Source organism: Tarenaya hassleriana, unplaced genomic scaffold (assembly GCF_000463585.1).
Source record: "Tarenaya hassleriana unplaced genomic scaffold, ASM46358v1 Cleome2, whole genome shotgun sequence".
Classification (NCBI taxonomy): Eukaryota; Viridiplantae; Streptophyta; class Magnoliopsida; order Brassicales; family Cleomaceae; genus Tarenaya; species Tarenaya hassleriana.
In genome coordinates this window covers 764,740-782,506 of record NW_010965372.1, presented here as the reverse complement: position 1 = coordinate 782,506, position 17,767 = coordinate 764,740, and the positions used below count along the sequence as shown (strand labels likewise).

Sequence of the window (17,767 nt, the reverse complement as noted above, 5' to 3'; positions counted from 1 at the left end):
CCCCCCCCCCCCCAAAAAAAAAAATTAAAAACTATAATAATTATTGTTAATAGGCACGTGGCACTGTGTATAAATTTAAACACGAAAATAGAAAATCTATTAATGATTACGAAATAAGAAAACATTTTTCATAAAATTAACACGGATATTGAAACAAGAAAAGCATAAATTAGCGGCTAAGAAATTAAAAAAATGTGTAAGTTTGGAATAAAGTGTAGGTTAAGAACTAAAAATATTGCATAAGGCCGAAGTAACGAATATTCGTAATGTTATGGTTGAACGAGTTACCATCCTATTTAATGGAATGAATGAGTTTCACACTCTAAAGAAATTCTATAATATGTGTATAACAAAAATTTACCAAATAATATGCGAGTTTCTATATATATCGTTTCTACAAAATCCAAATATGAAAAAATAAATGTATGCGGATTATTTCATGTTTGAACAAAATAAAGAAAATAACCTAGGGCCACTTGTTACATTACAATCATTATGTTTCAATTTTGGTCCGAGATTTGAAGCCCCATCCATCCGGTACAAACTGAAAAATAGTTGGCTTTAGATCAAATATTTAGACCCGAAATTTTTGGGTTTCAGATCGGTTCGGATCGGATTTTGGGTCGGTCTAAAGTCCGATTATTTTTTTTAAAACTAATAATAAACTTGAAAAAACAAATTTAGCGGGTCGGTCGACTCGATCCGATACGAACCCAAACCCAAAATCTATAGAACTGAGCTTTGTATTTGGTTATTTAGATTTGAAAAAAAATCGGGTCAGTTCGAGCTTGAGTCTGAAACCCTTTTGAGCTCGTGTAGAGTCGGGATGGCTCGGCTCGATTGACAGGCAATCATGTATATATATAGGCATACACGCGATGGAATTGATTTTTATAATCATCGTGTAGAATAAGCTGTGTACAAAATATTAAATATCATCCCATCCGATATATAATACCCAGTTGTAAAAATATCGTAATATACATATATGAATTTTCAGATTTTTAAATAAATATATTTATTCTTTTAAAACTGCCAAATTCTTATGTGACATGATTTGCAAGTTCGTTATTGTCATAGCATGATATTATTATATTGATTAATAAGTTGAAAGTAATATAATTTATAGGTCTAATACAATTAGTTCTGAATTTATTTATTTTGATAAAACAAAATGCAGGGTTAATTATTGAAGTGGGAAAGTATAGAGTTTTTATAACGGTTTTTTTTTAAATATTTTTAACAATTTATTATAACTGCTCAATTTGAATTCGAGAACTGCTTTTCAAAAGCCCAAGACGGCCAATTTACTAATTACATGGATAGCTAAGCCCAGCCAGGATACCATCAAAACGTGGTCGTTTTGTCGTGTTAATTTGGGGAGAGCAAACGGGTCGCGACTCGCTTCTCTTTCGGTTCGAAACTCGCCGCAGCCGGAAACGTCTCTGGCCGTCGGGATTTGAATCGCCGGCGATATGGACGGAGTCGATACGAAGAAGAAGAAAGCAGGAGGGCCTCGTCTCTGTTGCATCTGCAACCAGAGACGAGCCGTCCTCAAGAGGCCTAAAACCCTGCAACAGGTAAGAACTTTGAATCCCCTTCTGTTTCCTGAGGTAGTTGTCCGTCAGGACAGATGTGTTGGATTCTCATGATATTATATGGATTACTGTTGCGAATCTTCGATTAAGCTGTTTCGGAAATCTGCTGTTGAATTCGTGTTTAATCCATCGGGGGCTCGTTTTAAGTTCTGAATCCGATATCCGAGCGAAAGTACACGGCAGATGGATTGTCTTCATCAGCAAAGAATCAATACCTGAAATTCTCTCAGTCGCTTATTTTAGTATTTCCCCTTTGCCTACTGAGCAGAAAATGATAGAATATTATGCGTTTAAAGATATGCAGGGAGTGCTTCTATGAGGTTTTTGAGGAGGAAATCCACCAAGTTATTGTCGAAAACCGATTATTTAAGCCCAGCGAACGAGTTGCCATAGGAGCTTCTGGTGGAAAAGGTGAATTGATTGTATTATAATCGCTTCTGTTTCAAACTTCTGATAAACTGTTTCTGGTTTCAAACTTTCAAGTCTGGTTTGTTTAGGTATTTCTTTCTCAATTTTTGTTGTTTATTTTGCCCGATACATCGCAAGTTTCGTTCCATACTTCATCAAATTGAGGTTCCTCTTTGAATACTGTTTCTTTCTTAAGGAAGTTTATCGATTTTCGTGTGGTTTAACAATGACCCGAGTGATCTCTTGGTGGTATAGACTCGACGGTGCTCGCATATGTAATGTCAGAGCTGAACAGACGCCACAATTACGGGTTGGACCTATTTCTTTTGTCTGTGGATGAAGGAATTACGGGTTATAGGGACGATTCCCTCGAAACAGTCAAACGAAATGAAGTCCAAGTATGCTCTTTTTCAGTTTAGATTGAATTCCGTAGCTTTCTGCGGCCTTTTTGACTCATTTTCTCTGTTTTCTTTCTTTTCCAAGTATGGTTTGCCACTTCAGATTGTTTCGTACAAAGATCTGTATGGATGGACTATGGATGAAATAGTGAAGATGATTGGTTTGAAGAACAATTGCACCTTTTGTGGTGTATTCCGCCGTCAGGTGTGGCTTCTTCAACTCCGTGTTTTCTTGGTTAACATTGCTTTGAATAATTACGCATAAAACATTATTGAACTGATTTGAAGAACCAATTAAAAATCTGAACTTTTCTAGAAGTGGAGTGCTTCTCCGTTTTCTTGGTTTCAAAGATGAGCTTTTGCGGTTATCATGGTGCATTTCTGCTAAAAGTTTTTTTACTGTGGATAGATTTTGACATTCAGTTGTAATTGAAATTTTGAACTTGCTAGGCAAGGGGACACACATATGTACATATAAACCTTTTTCTGCTTGTTTACGATTGCAAATGCTTTGGAGTCTATAATGCTACTGTATCTTGATTCTTGATCTGATGTCTGGATGATTCTTGAAGGCACTTGATCGAGGGGCTGCGTTATTGAAGGTTGACAAGCTGGTCACTGGACATAATGCCGATGACATTGCAGAAACTGTTCTCTTAAACATATTACGAGGGGATATTGCCCGGTAAATATGTTCCTAAGAATGTGTGTTCCTAAGATATTTTCTGTTCTCGTTAGCTAACTGAGTCTGTATCTTTTCTATTGTAGATTGGGTAGATGCACATCGATTACTACCGGTGAAGATGGTCCAATCCCGAGATGCAAACCTTTCAAGCATACGTACGAGAAGGAGATCGTCATATATCCTTATCTAGATTCAAAATCCTCTTTTCTTCTTTTAGACATCACTGGATATATCTATCATTTAAAGCTGACAATTTAAGATCATTCCGTTATACCTTAACCAAGTTATACGTATGCTTATTTCAAGAAGCTAGACTACTTCTCCACTGAATGTAAGTACGCATTTTCGAAGTTGCTAGACATTTTTTGTATCCTTTAATCTCTGTGAAGAGATTCTGAATGTTTTCTGTAGTCTAGATTCATCATCAGTCAGTTTATTGAATCCGTGTTTTCATCGATATCGCAGGCATATATTCTCCAAATGCGTATCGTGGATTTGCCCGTGAATTCATTAAAGATTTGGAGAGACTCAGGTTCTTGCCCGACTCTTTCTTCCTAAACATGGAACAAACTTTTTTTTTGGCTATAACCTCAGTAGATTTGACAATGGTATCGTATGGTAACGCAGACCGAGGGCAATTCTCGACATTATAAAATCTGGTGAAGATTTCAGAATCGCGACATCCACAAAGATGCCGGAGCAGGGAACGTGCGAACGATGCGGGTATATATCTAGCCAGGTGAGACTCCCATAACAAAAATCTCTCTTTCTTATCTCGTTTCTCGAATGTTAACACAAGTTTCAAACACCCCTGAAACACCGAAATTTCTTGCCTTAAATTTTACGATTTCTTCCTCGAAAATCGCTGTAATGCCCTGCAGAAATGGTGCAAAGCTTGCGTTTTGTTGGAGGGTCTGAACAAGGGTTTGCCTAAGATGGGCATTGGAAGAGCACGAGGCTTGAACGGTGATCATCATCATAATAAGAAGGAAACCGCCATGAAATCTATAGAGAGCAAACAATGTGGATCTCTGGATTTCTAGATCAACTGGAAATCTTTGCAGGTCTGTCATATCGTCGAGATTGATTCCCCGAGATACGTTTTTGCGTCTCGGCGTATGTAAATGAATCGATCCATCCGTCTCGTATTTGATCTGCCGAGAGAGAACTCGTATCAGTCTAAAAGGGGATGATATTATTTGCATATGATAAATTTTGGTTTCTCTTTGTTAGGCTCAGACTGTGCCCCGTTTATTTTCACTACTAAGTACTAAGTTGCGTTTGAAAGCACGGATTTTATGGTCTTTTCTCGTCCTGCGAATGAGCCGGGCCAAGTGTCTGCTCGTAATTTTCCCTGGAAACCAGGGGTATGTTTGTCCTTTTCCTCAATATAATCGCGTTTGAAACGCTGTCGCGATGAGAGTCTTCATCACATCACACGTGATCATTTTTTGGACTTCGATTATATTCTAAATTCAATTATTTTGGTTTTGGTTATTTCATATTAGATTGATTCGGTTACATTTTATTAAGATTCGGTTTTTATGGATAGAAATATTTTAAAAAAATAATAGAAATTTTCGATTATTTTCTATATAATTCGATTTGGATTCTATTAGAGAAATAATAACCATAATTTTTATATGATATCGGTTCATGTTATTGGGTTTAACCAAATTGACGGTGACCGCGAGCGTTCGATGCGTCTGAAACGCCAAACGGCATATCAAACTATTTCTTCAACGCAAGAAGCTGTGAACCCAAATTGTGAAAAACCTACTTCTCTCTCTCTCTCTCTCTCCGACACAGGTGAGTGGCGCGCGATGGCTTCGCCGACGCCGAGGAATTCCGCCGGCAGCAGGGATCCAGCGAAGGCGTTGACTTTCCTATCTTCAAACTTCGTAGACAACGTGAAGAAGAACAAGCACGATTTCTTCCAGTTCATCGCCGTGACCGGAATCCTGCTCATGAGCTGCCAATCGCTGAGTCAGAAGCACCTCGTCCACGATCTCGAGGAGGACACGGAGGCTCTCAGGCAGGAGCGAGACTCTCTCGCGGAGCGTATGAGGCATATCAAGGGCAGCCTCCTCCGTGAAGCGTCGATCGATTCCACCGGTGCCTTCGCTGCTCGTCTCCGTCAACTCTTCGGTGGCGATGATCAGTGACCGGTGACTCGATTCAGTCTTCCAGGTTAAAGATTTCTTTTCTCTGGCGTCGATTTTGTGGTATGTCAGACATGGATTGCTCTAGTTCGTGAGCCGTTTCGATAGATCCATGCCTCTATTGGATTAGCAAACTATCACGAAATCGATGGACCTTGTACTTCTCTCGAGAGTAGGGTTCTACAGAATAAGTAGGGTTTTGGGTTTGCGAATTGGGAATGACTGATGGATTTGAACGTTTAAAACTATGCTTCATCGAAATTTTCCTATCGGTGGAGTCATCAAAGTAGTCCTCCACAACCCATTTGCCATTGCAGAGTTTTGAAGAACAGGGTTCATAAATTACCACTAGGTATTATAGGGCATTTCATCGAGCACTTCATCTGCATCTTTGATTGGACCCCCAACTGGTTGAAACTTTGTTGATTGATACTAGTTTTTGGGTATTTCTCCAATCTCCATGGACATTATCTGATGGTGGGTTCATGGGGTAGAGACCCTTCAAACCAGAATGAGTAATGAGGAAACGATCATTTGATCATTTCTCTCTCTCTGGAATTGGTAATGTTCAAAGCAAAACAGTGAGCAGATTTGGTTGCCAAGGCTGGGAGTTGGGATAGGAAGGTGTTAGATTAAGCTCAACGAGTGTTTGGTACGGTACGGGTTAGCCCTTTGTGTCAAGGTTTCTGATTTCTCATTTGTCCGAAATGGTTTTGGACCATCCAGAGAAAGGGGGGTGTGGCGTGGTACCAAAGATTTTCGAGCAACTTGGCCTCGGCCTCATGAGGGTCGGCTCCGAGTACCTATGAGGGGTGGTGACGATCAGGTACTCAGTCGGTTAGGCCACGATGGCCTGACAGGCGAAAAAGGGCGAGTGACCTGGAAACTAAAAACAAAGGCGAATGAGATGAGAGAGAGTCAGGCCGGAGGAGGTGGACCTAACGAGGCGACCGGCAAGAGAACCCCTTGTGTGGGCGAGGCGAGGCCGAGGCCAAACCACCCCTTTGCAGTCCTCGCTCACAATCCTCAATCGAAATCACTCTCAAACCCTCGGTCGCATTTTAGGGATATCATTTTGCATAAAATCTCTAAAATGAACCTCAAAAAAAAAAAAAAAAAAGACTACCTCATTTGTACTCGTAACCCTCCCCTCCCTCGACTTGACGCTCGCAATCGTCGCCCCTTGCGGCAGCGTCTCCCGCTGCCATGTCTATCTCTCCGTCTCCCGGGTTATCCATGGATTCGATTTTTCATTGTACAAAATCCGATCTCGAACCCAAAACTCTAGTTTTCCGAGCTGATGCACCCGACCTCATCCTCTTTGACGGTTAGATTCTAGCGGGACGGGGTACTCGTGAGATGATTATTTGTTCCTACCTTTATCCGAATTATCTACCAATATATATGTAAGTACTATGATTTGATAGGTGTGTGGTACTCATATAACGATATTATTCTGAACCGAACCGATATTAAGATCGAATCGAACCGTTTAATATTCGGTTCTAGTTTGGTACAATTTATATAAAATCGAAAATACATTCCTGAATCAAACCAAACCTGAAAAGTCCACAATAAATTTTTATAAAACAATTTACATTTTTTTAATAAATAGAAATTTATATATATATATATATATATATAATTCAAATTTGAAGTTTCACGTTAGTGATTTCGAGATACCTAATGTATATATAGGTTCATATGGTCGAAAAATATGGCAATTTTGTTGGTATGGGCGAAGGAAGAGGCGCCGCCAAAACCGATAAATGTGAAAAGGCATGTCGTATTTACGTGCCATTTTATTTATTCAATTACCATAAGTTAGGTCCCATTATTGATACCATTTTTGACATTTCCCACTTGCTCAAGGAACAAACAAAAAAAGCACTAAAAAAAGAGAATGAAGAAGAATAAAGATTGTATTCCAAATAGAGATATTGAAACAATAGTGACAGATTTATCATTTCGTTGGTATTATTTTATCATTTTCGACGCGGAATATTCATTTTTTTTTGAAAATATATAACCATTATCTTTCAAATGTGTACCGAGATAGTTTCCACTAAGTCATGAGTCATCTATCTTCAAATTAGTCCAGAGCGAACACGCTTAACTCTAGAGTTCTTTCATGGTAGTCGACTCAAAAGATAGGTACACATTGTTGGTATGAGTAACCCAATTAATTCTTTTATACTATCTTAGACCATATAGTCTCATATCTATATAGACATCGGATCTCTCTCATTCTGATGCGTTCGATTCTTCATGTATCCATCTGGTGTTAGTTTGACTCGGAGAGCCGCATCTTGATCGTGCCATCTGCACCGGCGAACACTCTCAACCTTTATCATTGCTTCGGATATCACATAAACCAGTCTAAATTGTCTATAACTGACAAACTTACAAGTGAGAAAGTTTGAACCTCTGATCTTAAAATTTAAGAGCATAGTATTCAATCACCTTAGGGGTTTTTCGGTCCTTTTCATGTTATTTCCACTAGTATTTAAATATATTTCTTCATATTTATGAAAACTATATTTAATTATATGAAAATATTTGGCATAAAATCACGAATTTAGTCAACAAATCTTGAGTTTTTATATTCTGAAATTGTATAAATATGAAGTTGTTTTTCTATTCGGAGATAAAATATGATTTTTTGAAGTTTTATTATAATATCTCATGTCCATAACCATAAATAAACAAACTGAAATATGGGCTCCAATAATTTAATGCTTGCATTCAAATATGATTTGTTTACCATAAATATGAGATCCAAAACTAGTTAATTGAAAGAAAGCCCAAGTTTGTTACAATAATTGGAGCATTTTCTTTTACCCAGTATTTTAAAATTTGATATTTTATACAACTATATATATATATATATTAAGATTTTACTTCAATGTGATTTTTATATAAAACAAAACATTCATTTGAAAATAAATTTTGCTTTTGATTAATTTTAAGTTTAGTTTCGTATTCAACTTAGATACCTTTTATATCCAGTTAATTTATGATGTAAAAATATATCCAATTATGACATTATTTAATTTTTGGAAGGAAATTCAAATGGAAGCCGTGTCCACGAAATTGGGGATGCCAAATTCAAGCTTTGCAAAATTAATAGACGCGCTTTGCGAACAAAGTAGGAAAAGAACAAAAATCGATTTTATTTTATTTTTAATTCAAAGTAATCAGTAATCAGTAATCAGTAATTTTGTTTTGGTCGAATTGATTTTTTATTATTTATTTTGGAATATATAAAGAAAGAAAACCCATGTGGCAGACAAATCCTCAATGTCCATTGTAGTCCGTAACTAATCAGTCATCTGTAATTTTATTTTGCTGAAAAATTAACTAATTAATAATTTATGTAATAAAAAACCATGTGGGAGACAAATCCACAATGTCCATAGTAAACTTTCATGTGGTCCCCACTACCGACACTGACTTTTGTTTTTTTTTTCTTTTTTTTTTAATTCCATTTTTTCAGTAATTTTCCCTCTCTTATCTCTCATACCACTGTCTCCCACTTATATACATACGTACCATTGCCTTCTTCCCTCTCCTGCAACCTCTCTCTCTCTCTCTCTCTCTCTCTCTCTCTCTCTGAGAACAGATTTGGTGCGAGAGAGACCGATTTCGCATTCCGTCGCCGGAAAAAATGGCGGTCAATGCCTCATTCGCCGCCGCGTTTATCGTCGGAATATCTCTCATATTCGCCGCCGCCGCGGAGGATCCGTACAGATTCTTCGACTGGAACGTCACCTACGGCGACATTTACCCGCTCGGCGTCCGTCAACGGGTACGTATACCGGTTCGATCTGATTCCGTTCGGTTAGATCCGGTTTTCTTAATACCGGTTTCTGGTTTGCCTGTAGGGTATTCTGATAAACGGGCAGTTTCCCGGACCGGATATTCACTCGGTGACAAACGACAATCTCATCATCAATGTGTTCAACAGCCTCGACGAGCCTTTCCTTATTTCATGGTACGTCCTCTTTTTGTTTTTTTAACATTATGGAAATAATTTTATTAGTGTTAAATAAAAGAATATATATATATATATACGTACAAGTTTATGTAAATCTACATGGCTCTCGAACAATTTCAATTATTTCATTATATATTAATTTAAAGCCCATAAAAATAAAATGACACTTTGGATTATGCTGTTTCACTTTTTCTCATAAAATGACATATAACCCTTATTTTATGAATGTGACTTGGCATAAATAATGTAATTATATACAAATCATATTTAATGTTAAGATTTGATCCAAAAAATTACTAGATTTCAAGAATTAAAATCTAATCTTATAAACTATTTTGAGTTTTGGGTCGATACACTTAATTTACAAATGTTTTAACCCGTGTAACATATGGTAAAACATGTCTTTATGATAAAAAAAAAGATATAACTACAATATAATTACTATTAACCACATTTATGACATGATTAGAGAGATGATTAGTTATGCCTAATAAATGAAGCGATTAAATGTGTTGCATAAATGTTACTGATTAACCGTGATTCGATTGTATGTTAGTGTGGGTCCCGCTTAAGCATGTTACCATCTAGCTGTCTTCCTTTATTGCATTATTAAATATTTTGGTACGGCGATTATGACTCGCTTTTTTGAATCACGAATCTGTAGTTTCCTTACTCGACATATAACAAAATTCACCTATAAATTTAAATCGAATTATATTTTATAGTGTAGTGTTTAATATTCCAAAATGATTCGAAGACCAGCTCAATCGTTTTTGTTGGTAATAACAATTTTAGTAGAGTATTTTTTCTATTCTAGTGTTTCTGTATCATTAACGGTCCAAAAATATCATTATTTATTTAACCCTTTTACTTTTAACCTTTTTTTTTTACTTTTTACATTTACAATGTGAAAATGGATAATTACAAAACAGGAACGGGATTCAGCAGAGGAGGAACTCGTTTCAGGACGGAGTGTACGGAACGACATGCCCGATTCCTCCGGGAAAGAACTTCACCTACATTCTTCAGGTGAAGGATCAGATCGGAAGCTTCTACTACTTCCCCTCTCTCGCATTCCACAAAGCCGCCGGTGGATTCGGCGGCATCCGTATCCTCAGCCGCCCCAGGATCCCCGTCCCATTCCCCGATCCCGCCGGCGATTACACCGTGCTCATCGGCGACTGGTACAAGTCCAACCACACGGTAATTTTCTCTGCTTCGATCTCTCCTCTCTGCATTCCGATCTGTATATATGTTGAGATTCATGTGTGTAAAGTATACAGTGCGTTTGGGATCGCGATTTTGAGTGAATCGTGAATCCAGCCTGTTGAAATCGTTGATTCCTGCGATTTGGGGTGTTGATTCAGGTATATAGGGAGATGCGTGTGCGTAGATGCGTTTCGGATGGTTATTTCGTGCGAATCGCCATCGCGGTGTCCGGAATCGTTGAATCTCGCGATTTCGGGGCTTGATTTTCGGGGATTAGGGTTGAATGGTGCATTAGGAATCGGATAGCTGTGTTTATTGTCTCCTGTCGGCAATGCATGTGTTTCGCTTATCTGGAATTATTGAATGTCAGGAAATCCTGACATTCAATAAATTATTAAAATAAATCAATTTGGTTGGTATCCACGTTTTAATCTTTATAGACTGTAGGAGTGGGACCCCTCATGAGATTGATTGCAGACATTTCCACTTTATCTTTCTCTCCAAAGGATTAGCTTAGCTGTGATGTGTTAGCATCTGTCATGTCCTGTGAGGAAAAAAAAGAAGACATAACCAGAAGGATTGATTCTTGGTTCCCAGTCAGTCCCAATTTGTTAATTGGAGGGTAGCCCTTTTTCTCTGGATCATGAAACCCTGGATGTATTCTGTTGTTTTTTTTATAGGAAGTGCAGATAAGTCCATAACTTGGTGCAACTTGTTACATGAATCTTAGTCCGTTTCCGGAAATCGTAGTAGTTTTTTTGTTTTTCAATGGTTTTCTAGTGTGAATCAGAATCATAGAATGAGTAAAAATGAGCTGTAGACACATTGAGAAAGAGTTATGATCTTCTGCATTTCATACCAGTGTGATCTTAGCATCTGGGTCGGATTGTATCTTGTTGTTTGGGTTGAATGCATGTGTCTTGATTATGGATGCTTGGAGTTTTGAAATGTGTTTGTGACTCTGTTTCATAGGACTTGAGAGTACAGCTTGATAGTGGTAACAAGCTTCCTTTAGCAGATGGAATTCTCATCAATGGCCGTGGAAGCGGTGCCACCCTTAATGTTGAACAAGGTTTTGCCCTTTCTATACTTCCTTCTCGATTCTTTCAGTAAACATTTTTTCTGGAGTTTACTGATAACTTTGGCTGTGAATTGTATTGCAGGGAAGACTTACAGGCTGAGAATATCCAATGTTGGGCTACAAAACTCTCTCAACTTCCGCATCCAAAACCACAAGATGAAGGTCGTCGAAGTTGAAGGGACGCACACTCTTCAGACAACTTTCTCTTCTCTGGATGTTCATGTCGGACAATCTTACTCGGTCCTCGTTACAGCAGACCAGCCAGCACAAGATTATTACATCGTGGTTTCCAGTCGATTTACCTCACCAGTCCTCACAACCACCGGGGTTCTCCGGTACAGTAATTCCGCTGGACCTGTCTCTGGACCTATTCCCGGTGGACCCACCATCCAGGTCGACTGGTCTTTGAACCAGGCCAGAGCAATCAGGTATATCATTTTCCTCGTTGAGTCAATCACAATTGTTGTAGAAGGTGCCATAGATACTTTTTTGGATTATAGACTCAGGATCACTTACATGCCCTGTAATCTTTTGTGAATACTAAGAACAATTATGAAGTTTTCCGTTATAGCAGTTCTGCTCATCCCTTGCAGGACTAACCTTACAGCCAGTGGGCCAAGGCCAAACCCACAAGGCTCCTACCACTATGGTATGATAAACACGACCAGAACGATCAGACTTGCTAGCTCCGCTGGTCAGGTCAATGGCAAGCAACGATATGCTGTGAACAGTGTATCGTTTACCCCGGCGGATACCCCGTTGAAACTTGCGGACTACTTCAAGATCGATGGTGTTTTCCGTGTCGGAAGCATATCTGACCATCCCACCGGTGGAGGAATATACCTTGACACATCTGTCATGCAGGCTGATTACAGAGCCTTTGTGGAAATCGTATTCGAGAACCCCGAGGATATCGTCCAGAGCTGGCATCTCGATGGCTACTCTTTCTTTGTTGTCGGGTAAGTTCTCCTCTAAACACTCAAATTTCATTTTACCAACAAGATCCATAGTGTTTGTTATAATCGATATTTTGAAATTCTAATCCGATACAGAATGGACGGAGGGCAGTGGACACCCGCGAGTAGAAACGAGTACAACCTTCGCGATGCAGTCGCGCGCTGCACCGTCCAGGTAAGAGCATTCAAGGCTTTCGAATTCTGATAAATCAAGCATTTGATAATAGCTTAGAAAGCCATACAACCAAGGATTAGAGGTGACTATCTCGGGTTTGGTTTTTTCGGTTTCAGAAAATCTATACTTGTTCGGCTTATATATTGGCTCGGTTTGGGTTTGGTTTTTTTAAACTCATTTTCCAAAAGAATCGATTTTTCGGTTACTTTGATATTTGGTTTGGGTTTTTCACACATTCGGTTTTTATATCGGATTCCATCGGGATATGATTATATGTTACTCGGTCTGAATCTGTTCGGATTTGCGCAAACGAACCGAAATGGCCACCCACACCGAGGATAATCGTTCAAAACCCGCAGGTGTATCCAAACTCGTGGACGGCGATATACGTAGCGTTGGACAACGTAGGGATGTGGAACGTGAGGTCGGAGTTCTGGGCAAGACAGTACTTGGGACAGCAGTTCTACTTGCGTGTCTACACGACATCAACTTCCCTCAGAGACGAATACCCGATTCCGAAGAACGCTCTTCTCTGCGGCCGAGCCAGCGGACGCCGCACTAGGCCGCTCTGATGAACTCCCCGTCTCGGAGTTTTTCCAGATGAATGAGAGAGGGAAAACATAAAAGCTTCAAGGTTGCCTTTTGAAATTGGCCTCTATATATATATATATATAGTTAGCGATCTCAGCTCGAGGTCTCTCATTCTTTGCTTCCATCTTATAACTTTATTGTTATGATATCTATATATATAGTTCCTTGTTTTTTTTTTTCAAATGGATTCGGGTAATGGAAGTGTTGAGTTTTTAAAACAGTATATTAGAACTCTCTCCACGGAAACTATGGGGGAGATGGGGCATTCTAATTTTCCGGTGTATCTGATTTCGATCTGTCTCCTCGGGTCTTCTACTGATTTGTTCGTGCTCCGATACACATTGGCTATCTGGTCGACGAGGGGATATAAGGTACAAGTCGAGGAAGAAAAGAGACGGTGAGGCCGCGGAAAAAGAGAGAGGGTGAGGTCGTGGAGGAAGCGAGTTTCGCCCCGACGAGACCCCAAAGAAAGAGACGACAGCCGAGGAAACGCTTTCACAGCGAGCGATGACTACGAGACGCGGTGAAGCCGAGAGCTCACGAAATTGCCATCCCAAAGACTTGATTGAAACCCTAGTTTCTCTATTTCTTACTAACAAATTTGCAATCATAATATAATCGAATCCAATATAAAAATCGAATGGAATGGTTATAATTTCTTTATAAATAAAAATAAAAAACTAATCGAATAAAAAAATAATCGAAAAAATTGAGGAATTCTGATGTGAGATCTAAGAATGAGGATTTCTATATCAGTAATCTTTTATTGTTATTAGTCACTGATAAATGATACAAGCTCTTTGTGTCCTGTCCTGTCCTGTGTCCAGTTCGAGTGGAAGGATTTTACTCGATCCATGAAGCATCCAGCATCTTAGCCATGAATCCATACCGATCAGCCGCCTCATCGATCTGTTTCAGCTAACAAATTAGTCCGACGCTGAGCAGTTTATTCCAAACCCGGCGAGAAAGAAACGACAAGATTTTACCATCTTTTGTGTCGGACGTCCCGCTCCATGCCCGGCTTTCACTTCTATTCTACTGATTATCGGCTTTGTCTGTGGACTGTTCTCCAAACTCGTGCACAGAACATGTTGCATAGTCTGCAAAAACACGCGAACACGAAAGCAGTAACGCGTCTGAACGATATGGCATCGGCGAAAAGAGATCGAGTTTGGGGTTTTGAAAGAGACTAAACAAACCGCAAGCAATTTCAGGGAGTGAAGTGGAACGACTCTGTCGTCGTGGTCGGCGGTTAACAACATGGTGGATGGGTACTGAACAAACCGGCCGGTTTGCTGTTCCTCCCACGGCCTTTTCACGTTGTGCAGAGGCGAGTACCTTAACCGTAAACACATGTAAGAAAACGGATAAAGCCTTGTCCTTTTGTTGTGTCTCAAAAGAGCAATTTACCTTATCAGCCAATGGAACTCCTCTTCCTTGTCGGAACAGCCAAATTCAGATGTCCAAGCATGACCTATCGTAAACTTGTGAAACCGAAGCATGTCCATGACACCAACATGAGCCAGGGCACACCCGAAAAGATCCGGCCTCTGTCCGGAAAAGCGAGTTTCGTACATAAATTACGAGCCAACATAGGGATATGATAATTACAAATCGAGTGATATCTCTATAAATTACCTGATTAATGCAAGCCCCGATCAGAAGCCCGCCATTGCTGCCACCTTCGATACACAATTTACCCGGTTGTGTATAACCTGCGGATACAAGATATTCTGCCCCGGAAATGAAGTCGTCGAAGCAAGTCTGCTTCTTGGCAAGTGCACCTCCTTTGTGCCATTCCTCGCCGTATTCTCCTCCACCACGGATGTTCGCAAAGCAGAAAACGGCACCAAGATGCCTACCGAGCACAATACGGCTGACACTGAAGAACGGTGTTATGCTTATGTTAAAGCCACCATATGCATAGAGCAAACATGGGTGTGATCCATCAAGCTCGATACCCTTTTTGGCCACGATGAACATCGGTATCTTGGTTCTGTCCTTGCTGGGATAGAAGACCTGGAAAAGAGGGCAGCAACCCGCTTCCATTTGGTAATGACGATAGCCATGGCTATGGGATAAAAGGAATAGCAAGATGATTAAGAAGAGCTTTTTTACCTGAGTGGCTTGAAATGCTGCTCTATCAAATCCCGGCACAGCAATTTCACGAAATACCTTAACTTTGGGGGTTTCATCGGCTAAGTCGCACTTATAAATCACGCCGGGAGTAAGGAAACTGGCAAAGCTAAAGAAAAATGAGCTGTCTTTTCGACGAGCAAAAACACCAGATACCGAGCCAATATCGAGAGGCAACTGGTGAAGCAACGACCCGGATTTCAAGTCTCGGATCTGTAGAACGTGCTTTACGTCACTCAAGTAGCTCACAATCAGATGATTGCCATTAACAGCACAAGCTGAAGAAAGAACATCCTTTCCGTGCTCATCAATAACATCAATCCATTTGCCCGGTTCCTTCAGATCGACCCGAACTAATTTGTACTTCGGTGCATCTTTGTTTGTCAAGAACGTAAACACGGTCTCGTCGTTTGCGATGGCACTATACTGCGCATCGAATGTGTCAACCAGCTTAATGAATGGAAGGAGAGTGTTGCTTCCGCTAAAACTTTGAAGACCTCCTTCGAGGGAAGACAGATCACAGTAGTATACTTTGTTGACAGGGTCACAGCCCTCTTCAATGGCCATGATTAGGTACTGCATGTCAGAAAATTAAACAAAAAATGTCGGTATTTATATTAAACCCTCAAGACTAATGGCCGGTATTTTCAGAGCACACGGAGAGACACCACAAGTGACTAGAACGAACACGATTTGTCAGAACCTAACCATCTGATCAACACCGAAATGATGTTCAGAAGACATTGACAATAGTTAAAGAGTTCAGACAAACATTGGAACAAACAGTGAGACAAGAACTGAACTGAGTGTTATACCTTCCCATCATCTGTGACATCAGCCTCAAAGAGATACTTGGGATTTTCGTGATCCCTCCAGCATAAGATGTCGTCAGATTGATCGCTGCCGAGGAAATGGTAATACAACTCATGGTAGAGGTTAGCATTAGTCTCTGTGCCAGCATCTATATTTTCTCCCTCTCTGCACAAGGGGAAAACCTTCAGAACTCAAGCTTTCAAACTAGATACATGTAATAACGCCAAACATAACCGAATTCTTGCAAGTAATGTCCTAAGGTTTCCATCAAACTTGACGAACACACTGATGTTATATCGACTCACTTGGGAGCTGGATAACGGCTGTAGAAAAACCCTTTGTTATCGTGTGTCCATGTAATCCCGCTAAACTTAACCTGTTCTACAACAAGATCTTAAATTTATTACAATCTCTCTCTCGTCGTTCGAACCTCGGTAATCAGTGTACCATCACAAAACAACATACCCATGACAAGGTATCAGGCTCAACTTTTTTGTCCTGCACGCTCATCACCTTAATCGTCACCCAGTCACTGCCACTCGAGCTAAGTCCGTAAGCCAAGAGCTTGGCATCCTCACTGATGGAAAACGTGCTTAAGGCCACGGTTCCATCGTTGCTAAGCGTATTCGGATCAAGCAAGATCTCTGGTTCAGCATCCAAATCGTCCTGAACCCATTTTCAATCAAAGTCAAAGACAAAGCCAAAGCTAAGACAGGAAAGAAAAAACAAAACAAAACAGGGGGATACATCAAGCTGTAATAGGGACAGAAGCATAAGCCTCTTCCTCGTACCTGCATGTAAAGTACACTATGGGCTTGGAGACCGGTGTTATGGAAGTAAAAGTACTTGTTCCCTTTCCTGAACAGTGAACCATATCGAGGATGATCAAACAGTTTCGTGATTGCTTCACTCAGCTTCTCCCTCGTTTCGCATTTCTTAAGGACAGAATCAGTCAATTTGACCTGACCCTGGACGAATTCCTTCACTTCATCAGCGTCTGGATCCTCTAACCTGGCAAAACACGGACAAGAACGCAGCGCCAAATTCAAATCAAAACTCAATCCCTATGACGAAATCAGAAGAAACCCAGAATTTATCTGAGTGTCAATCATCAAGTCAAATGACAACGTGGAAAATTCGAAATCGCGAGCGAGAGACCCTCCATCGATTTTCCCGGGAAATCAAGACAGTCAACCGAAATCATCTCCTTCCAAACCAAAGAAAACCATCACAAAACCTAAGAACGACAGAGATTACAGCTCGAGACGGAGTCTCACCACCGGTATGGATCCGCAACCTTAACGCCGTGGTAATCGTCGACGATGGACTCATCCCGCCGCGCCGCCGGATACTGCAACCGCTCGTCGAAAGCCGACAGAGATCCCATTATCGAAGAAGAACGACAAGGACAAGAACCAGAACGAGAGCGGTTGTTCCGGCGAGAGAAGGTTGGTCCTTCGCTGAGACGACGGCGAGAAGACAGAATGGAGAGACGCTAGGCGTCTGAAATATATAGGGAGCGAAGGAGCCGTGAAGAAAAAGGAAAGAGGGAGGGAGC

The 17,767-nt window shown here is 40.2% G+C and overlaps 4 protein-coding genes across 4 annotated transcripts; 3 read left to right on the top strand and 1 right to left on the bottom strand.

Moving 5' to 3' along the window:
* The first annotated feature begins 1,361 nt into the window (after positions 1-1,361).
* On the top strand, positions 1,362-4,394 carry LOC104811452 (cytoplasmic tRNA 2-thiolation protein 1). The gene is made up of 10 exons (XM_010538145.2): positions 1,362-1,580; positions 1,895-2,009; positions 2,262-2,404; positions 2,490-2,609; positions 2,977-3,089; positions 3,173-3,265; positions 3,380-3,420; positions 3,555-3,621; positions 3,717-3,828; positions 3,971-4,394. Exons 1-10 carry the CDS (start codon positions 1,476-1,478, stop codon positions 4,130-4,132), a joined length of 1,071 nt encoding a protein of 356 aa, XP_010536447.1. The 5' UTR covers positions 1,362-1,475; the 3' UTR covers positions 4,133-4,394.
* A 448-nt stretch (positions 4,395-4,842) lies between these two features.
* LOC104811451 lies at positions 4,843-5,520 on the top strand. Its single transcript, XM_010538144.1, has one exon. The coding sequence runs from the start codon at positions 4,913-4,915 to the stop codon at positions 5,252-5,254; it is 342 nt and encodes a 113-aa protein (XP_010536446.1). The 5' UTR covers positions 4,843-4,912; the 3' UTR covers positions 5,255-5,520.
* Positions 5,521-8,827: 3,307 nt separating this feature from the next.
* Positions 8,828-13,533, top strand: LOC104811450 (L-ascorbate oxidase homolog). Its single transcript, XM_010538143.2, has 8 exons — positions 8,828-9,059; positions 9,136-9,245; positions 10,181-10,451; positions 11,430-11,529; positions 11,621-11,966; positions 12,132-12,497; positions 12,591-12,669; positions 13,029-13,533. Exons 1-8 carry the CDS (start codon positions 8,919-8,921, stop codon positions 13,239-13,241), a joined length of 1,626 nt encoding a protein of 541 aa, XP_010536445.1. The 5' UTR covers positions 8,828-8,918; the 3' UTR covers positions 13,242-13,533.
* Positions 13,534-13,898: 365 nt separating this feature from the next.
* On the bottom strand, positions 13,899-17,704 carry LOC104811449 (prolyl endopeptidase-like). Its single transcript, XM_010538142.2, has 11 exons — positions 17,487-17,704; positions 17,001-17,220; positions 16,675-16,875; positions 16,515-16,585; positions 16,212-16,374; positions 15,379-15,972; positions 14,899-15,279; positions 14,671-14,810; positions 14,460-14,598; positions 14,247-14,360; positions 13,899-14,169 (listed from the first exon to the last, which is right to left on the bottom strand). Exons 1-11 carry the CDS (start codon positions 17,594-17,596, stop codon positions 14,104-14,106), a joined length of 2,199 nt encoding a protein of 732 aa, XP_010536444.1. The 5' UTR covers positions 17,597-17,704; the 3' UTR covers positions 13,899-14,103.
* Positions 17,705-17,767: the final 63 nt, after the last annotated feature.

Excerpts from the sequence above, each read along its gene's own strand:
- LOC104811452 (XM_010538145.2), top strand. The coding sequence starts at position 1,476 with ATGGACGGAGTCGATACGAAGAAGAAGAAAGCAGGAGGGCCTCGTCTC. Across the intron at positions 2,610-2,976 it reads GTGGTGTATTCCGCCGTCAG|GCACTTGATCGAGGGGCTGC; the intron begins GTGTGGCTTCTT and ends TGATTCTTGAAG. Across the intron at positions 3,829-3,970 it reads GCGGGTATATATCTAGCCAG|AAATGGTGCAAAGCTTGCGT; the intron begins GTGAGACTCCCA and ends AATGCCCTGCAG.
- LOC104811450 (XM_010538143.2), top strand. The coding sequence starts at position 8,919 with ATGGCGGTCAATGCCTCATTCGCCGCCGCGTTTATCGTCGGAATATCT. Across the intron at positions 9,060-9,135 it reads CGCTCGGCGTCCGTCAACGG|GGTATTCTGATAAACGGGCA; the intron begins GTACGTATACCG and ends GTTTGCCTGTAG. Across the intron at positions 9,246-10,180 it reads GAGCCTTTCCTTATTTCATG|GAACGGGATTCAGCAGAGGA; the intron begins GTACGTCCTCTT and ends ATTACAAAACAG.
- LOC104811451 (XM_010538144.1), top strand. The coding sequence starts at position 4,913 with ATGGCTTCGCCGACGCCGAGGAATTCCGCCGGCAGCAGGGATCCAGCG.
- LOC104811449 (XM_010538142.2), bottom strand. The coding sequence starts at position 17,596 with ATGGGATCTCTGTCGGCTTTCGACGAGCGGTTGCAGTATCCGGCGGCG. Across the intron at positions 16,586-16,674 it reads AGCCTGATACCTTGTCATGG|GTTAAGTTTAGCGGGATTAC; the intron begins GTATGTTGTTTT and ends GTTGTAGAACAG. Across the intron at positions 14,811-14,898 it reads TCGGGGCTTGCATTAATCAG|AGGCCGGATCTTTTCGGGTG; the intron begins GTAATTTATAGA and ends TTTTCCGGACAG.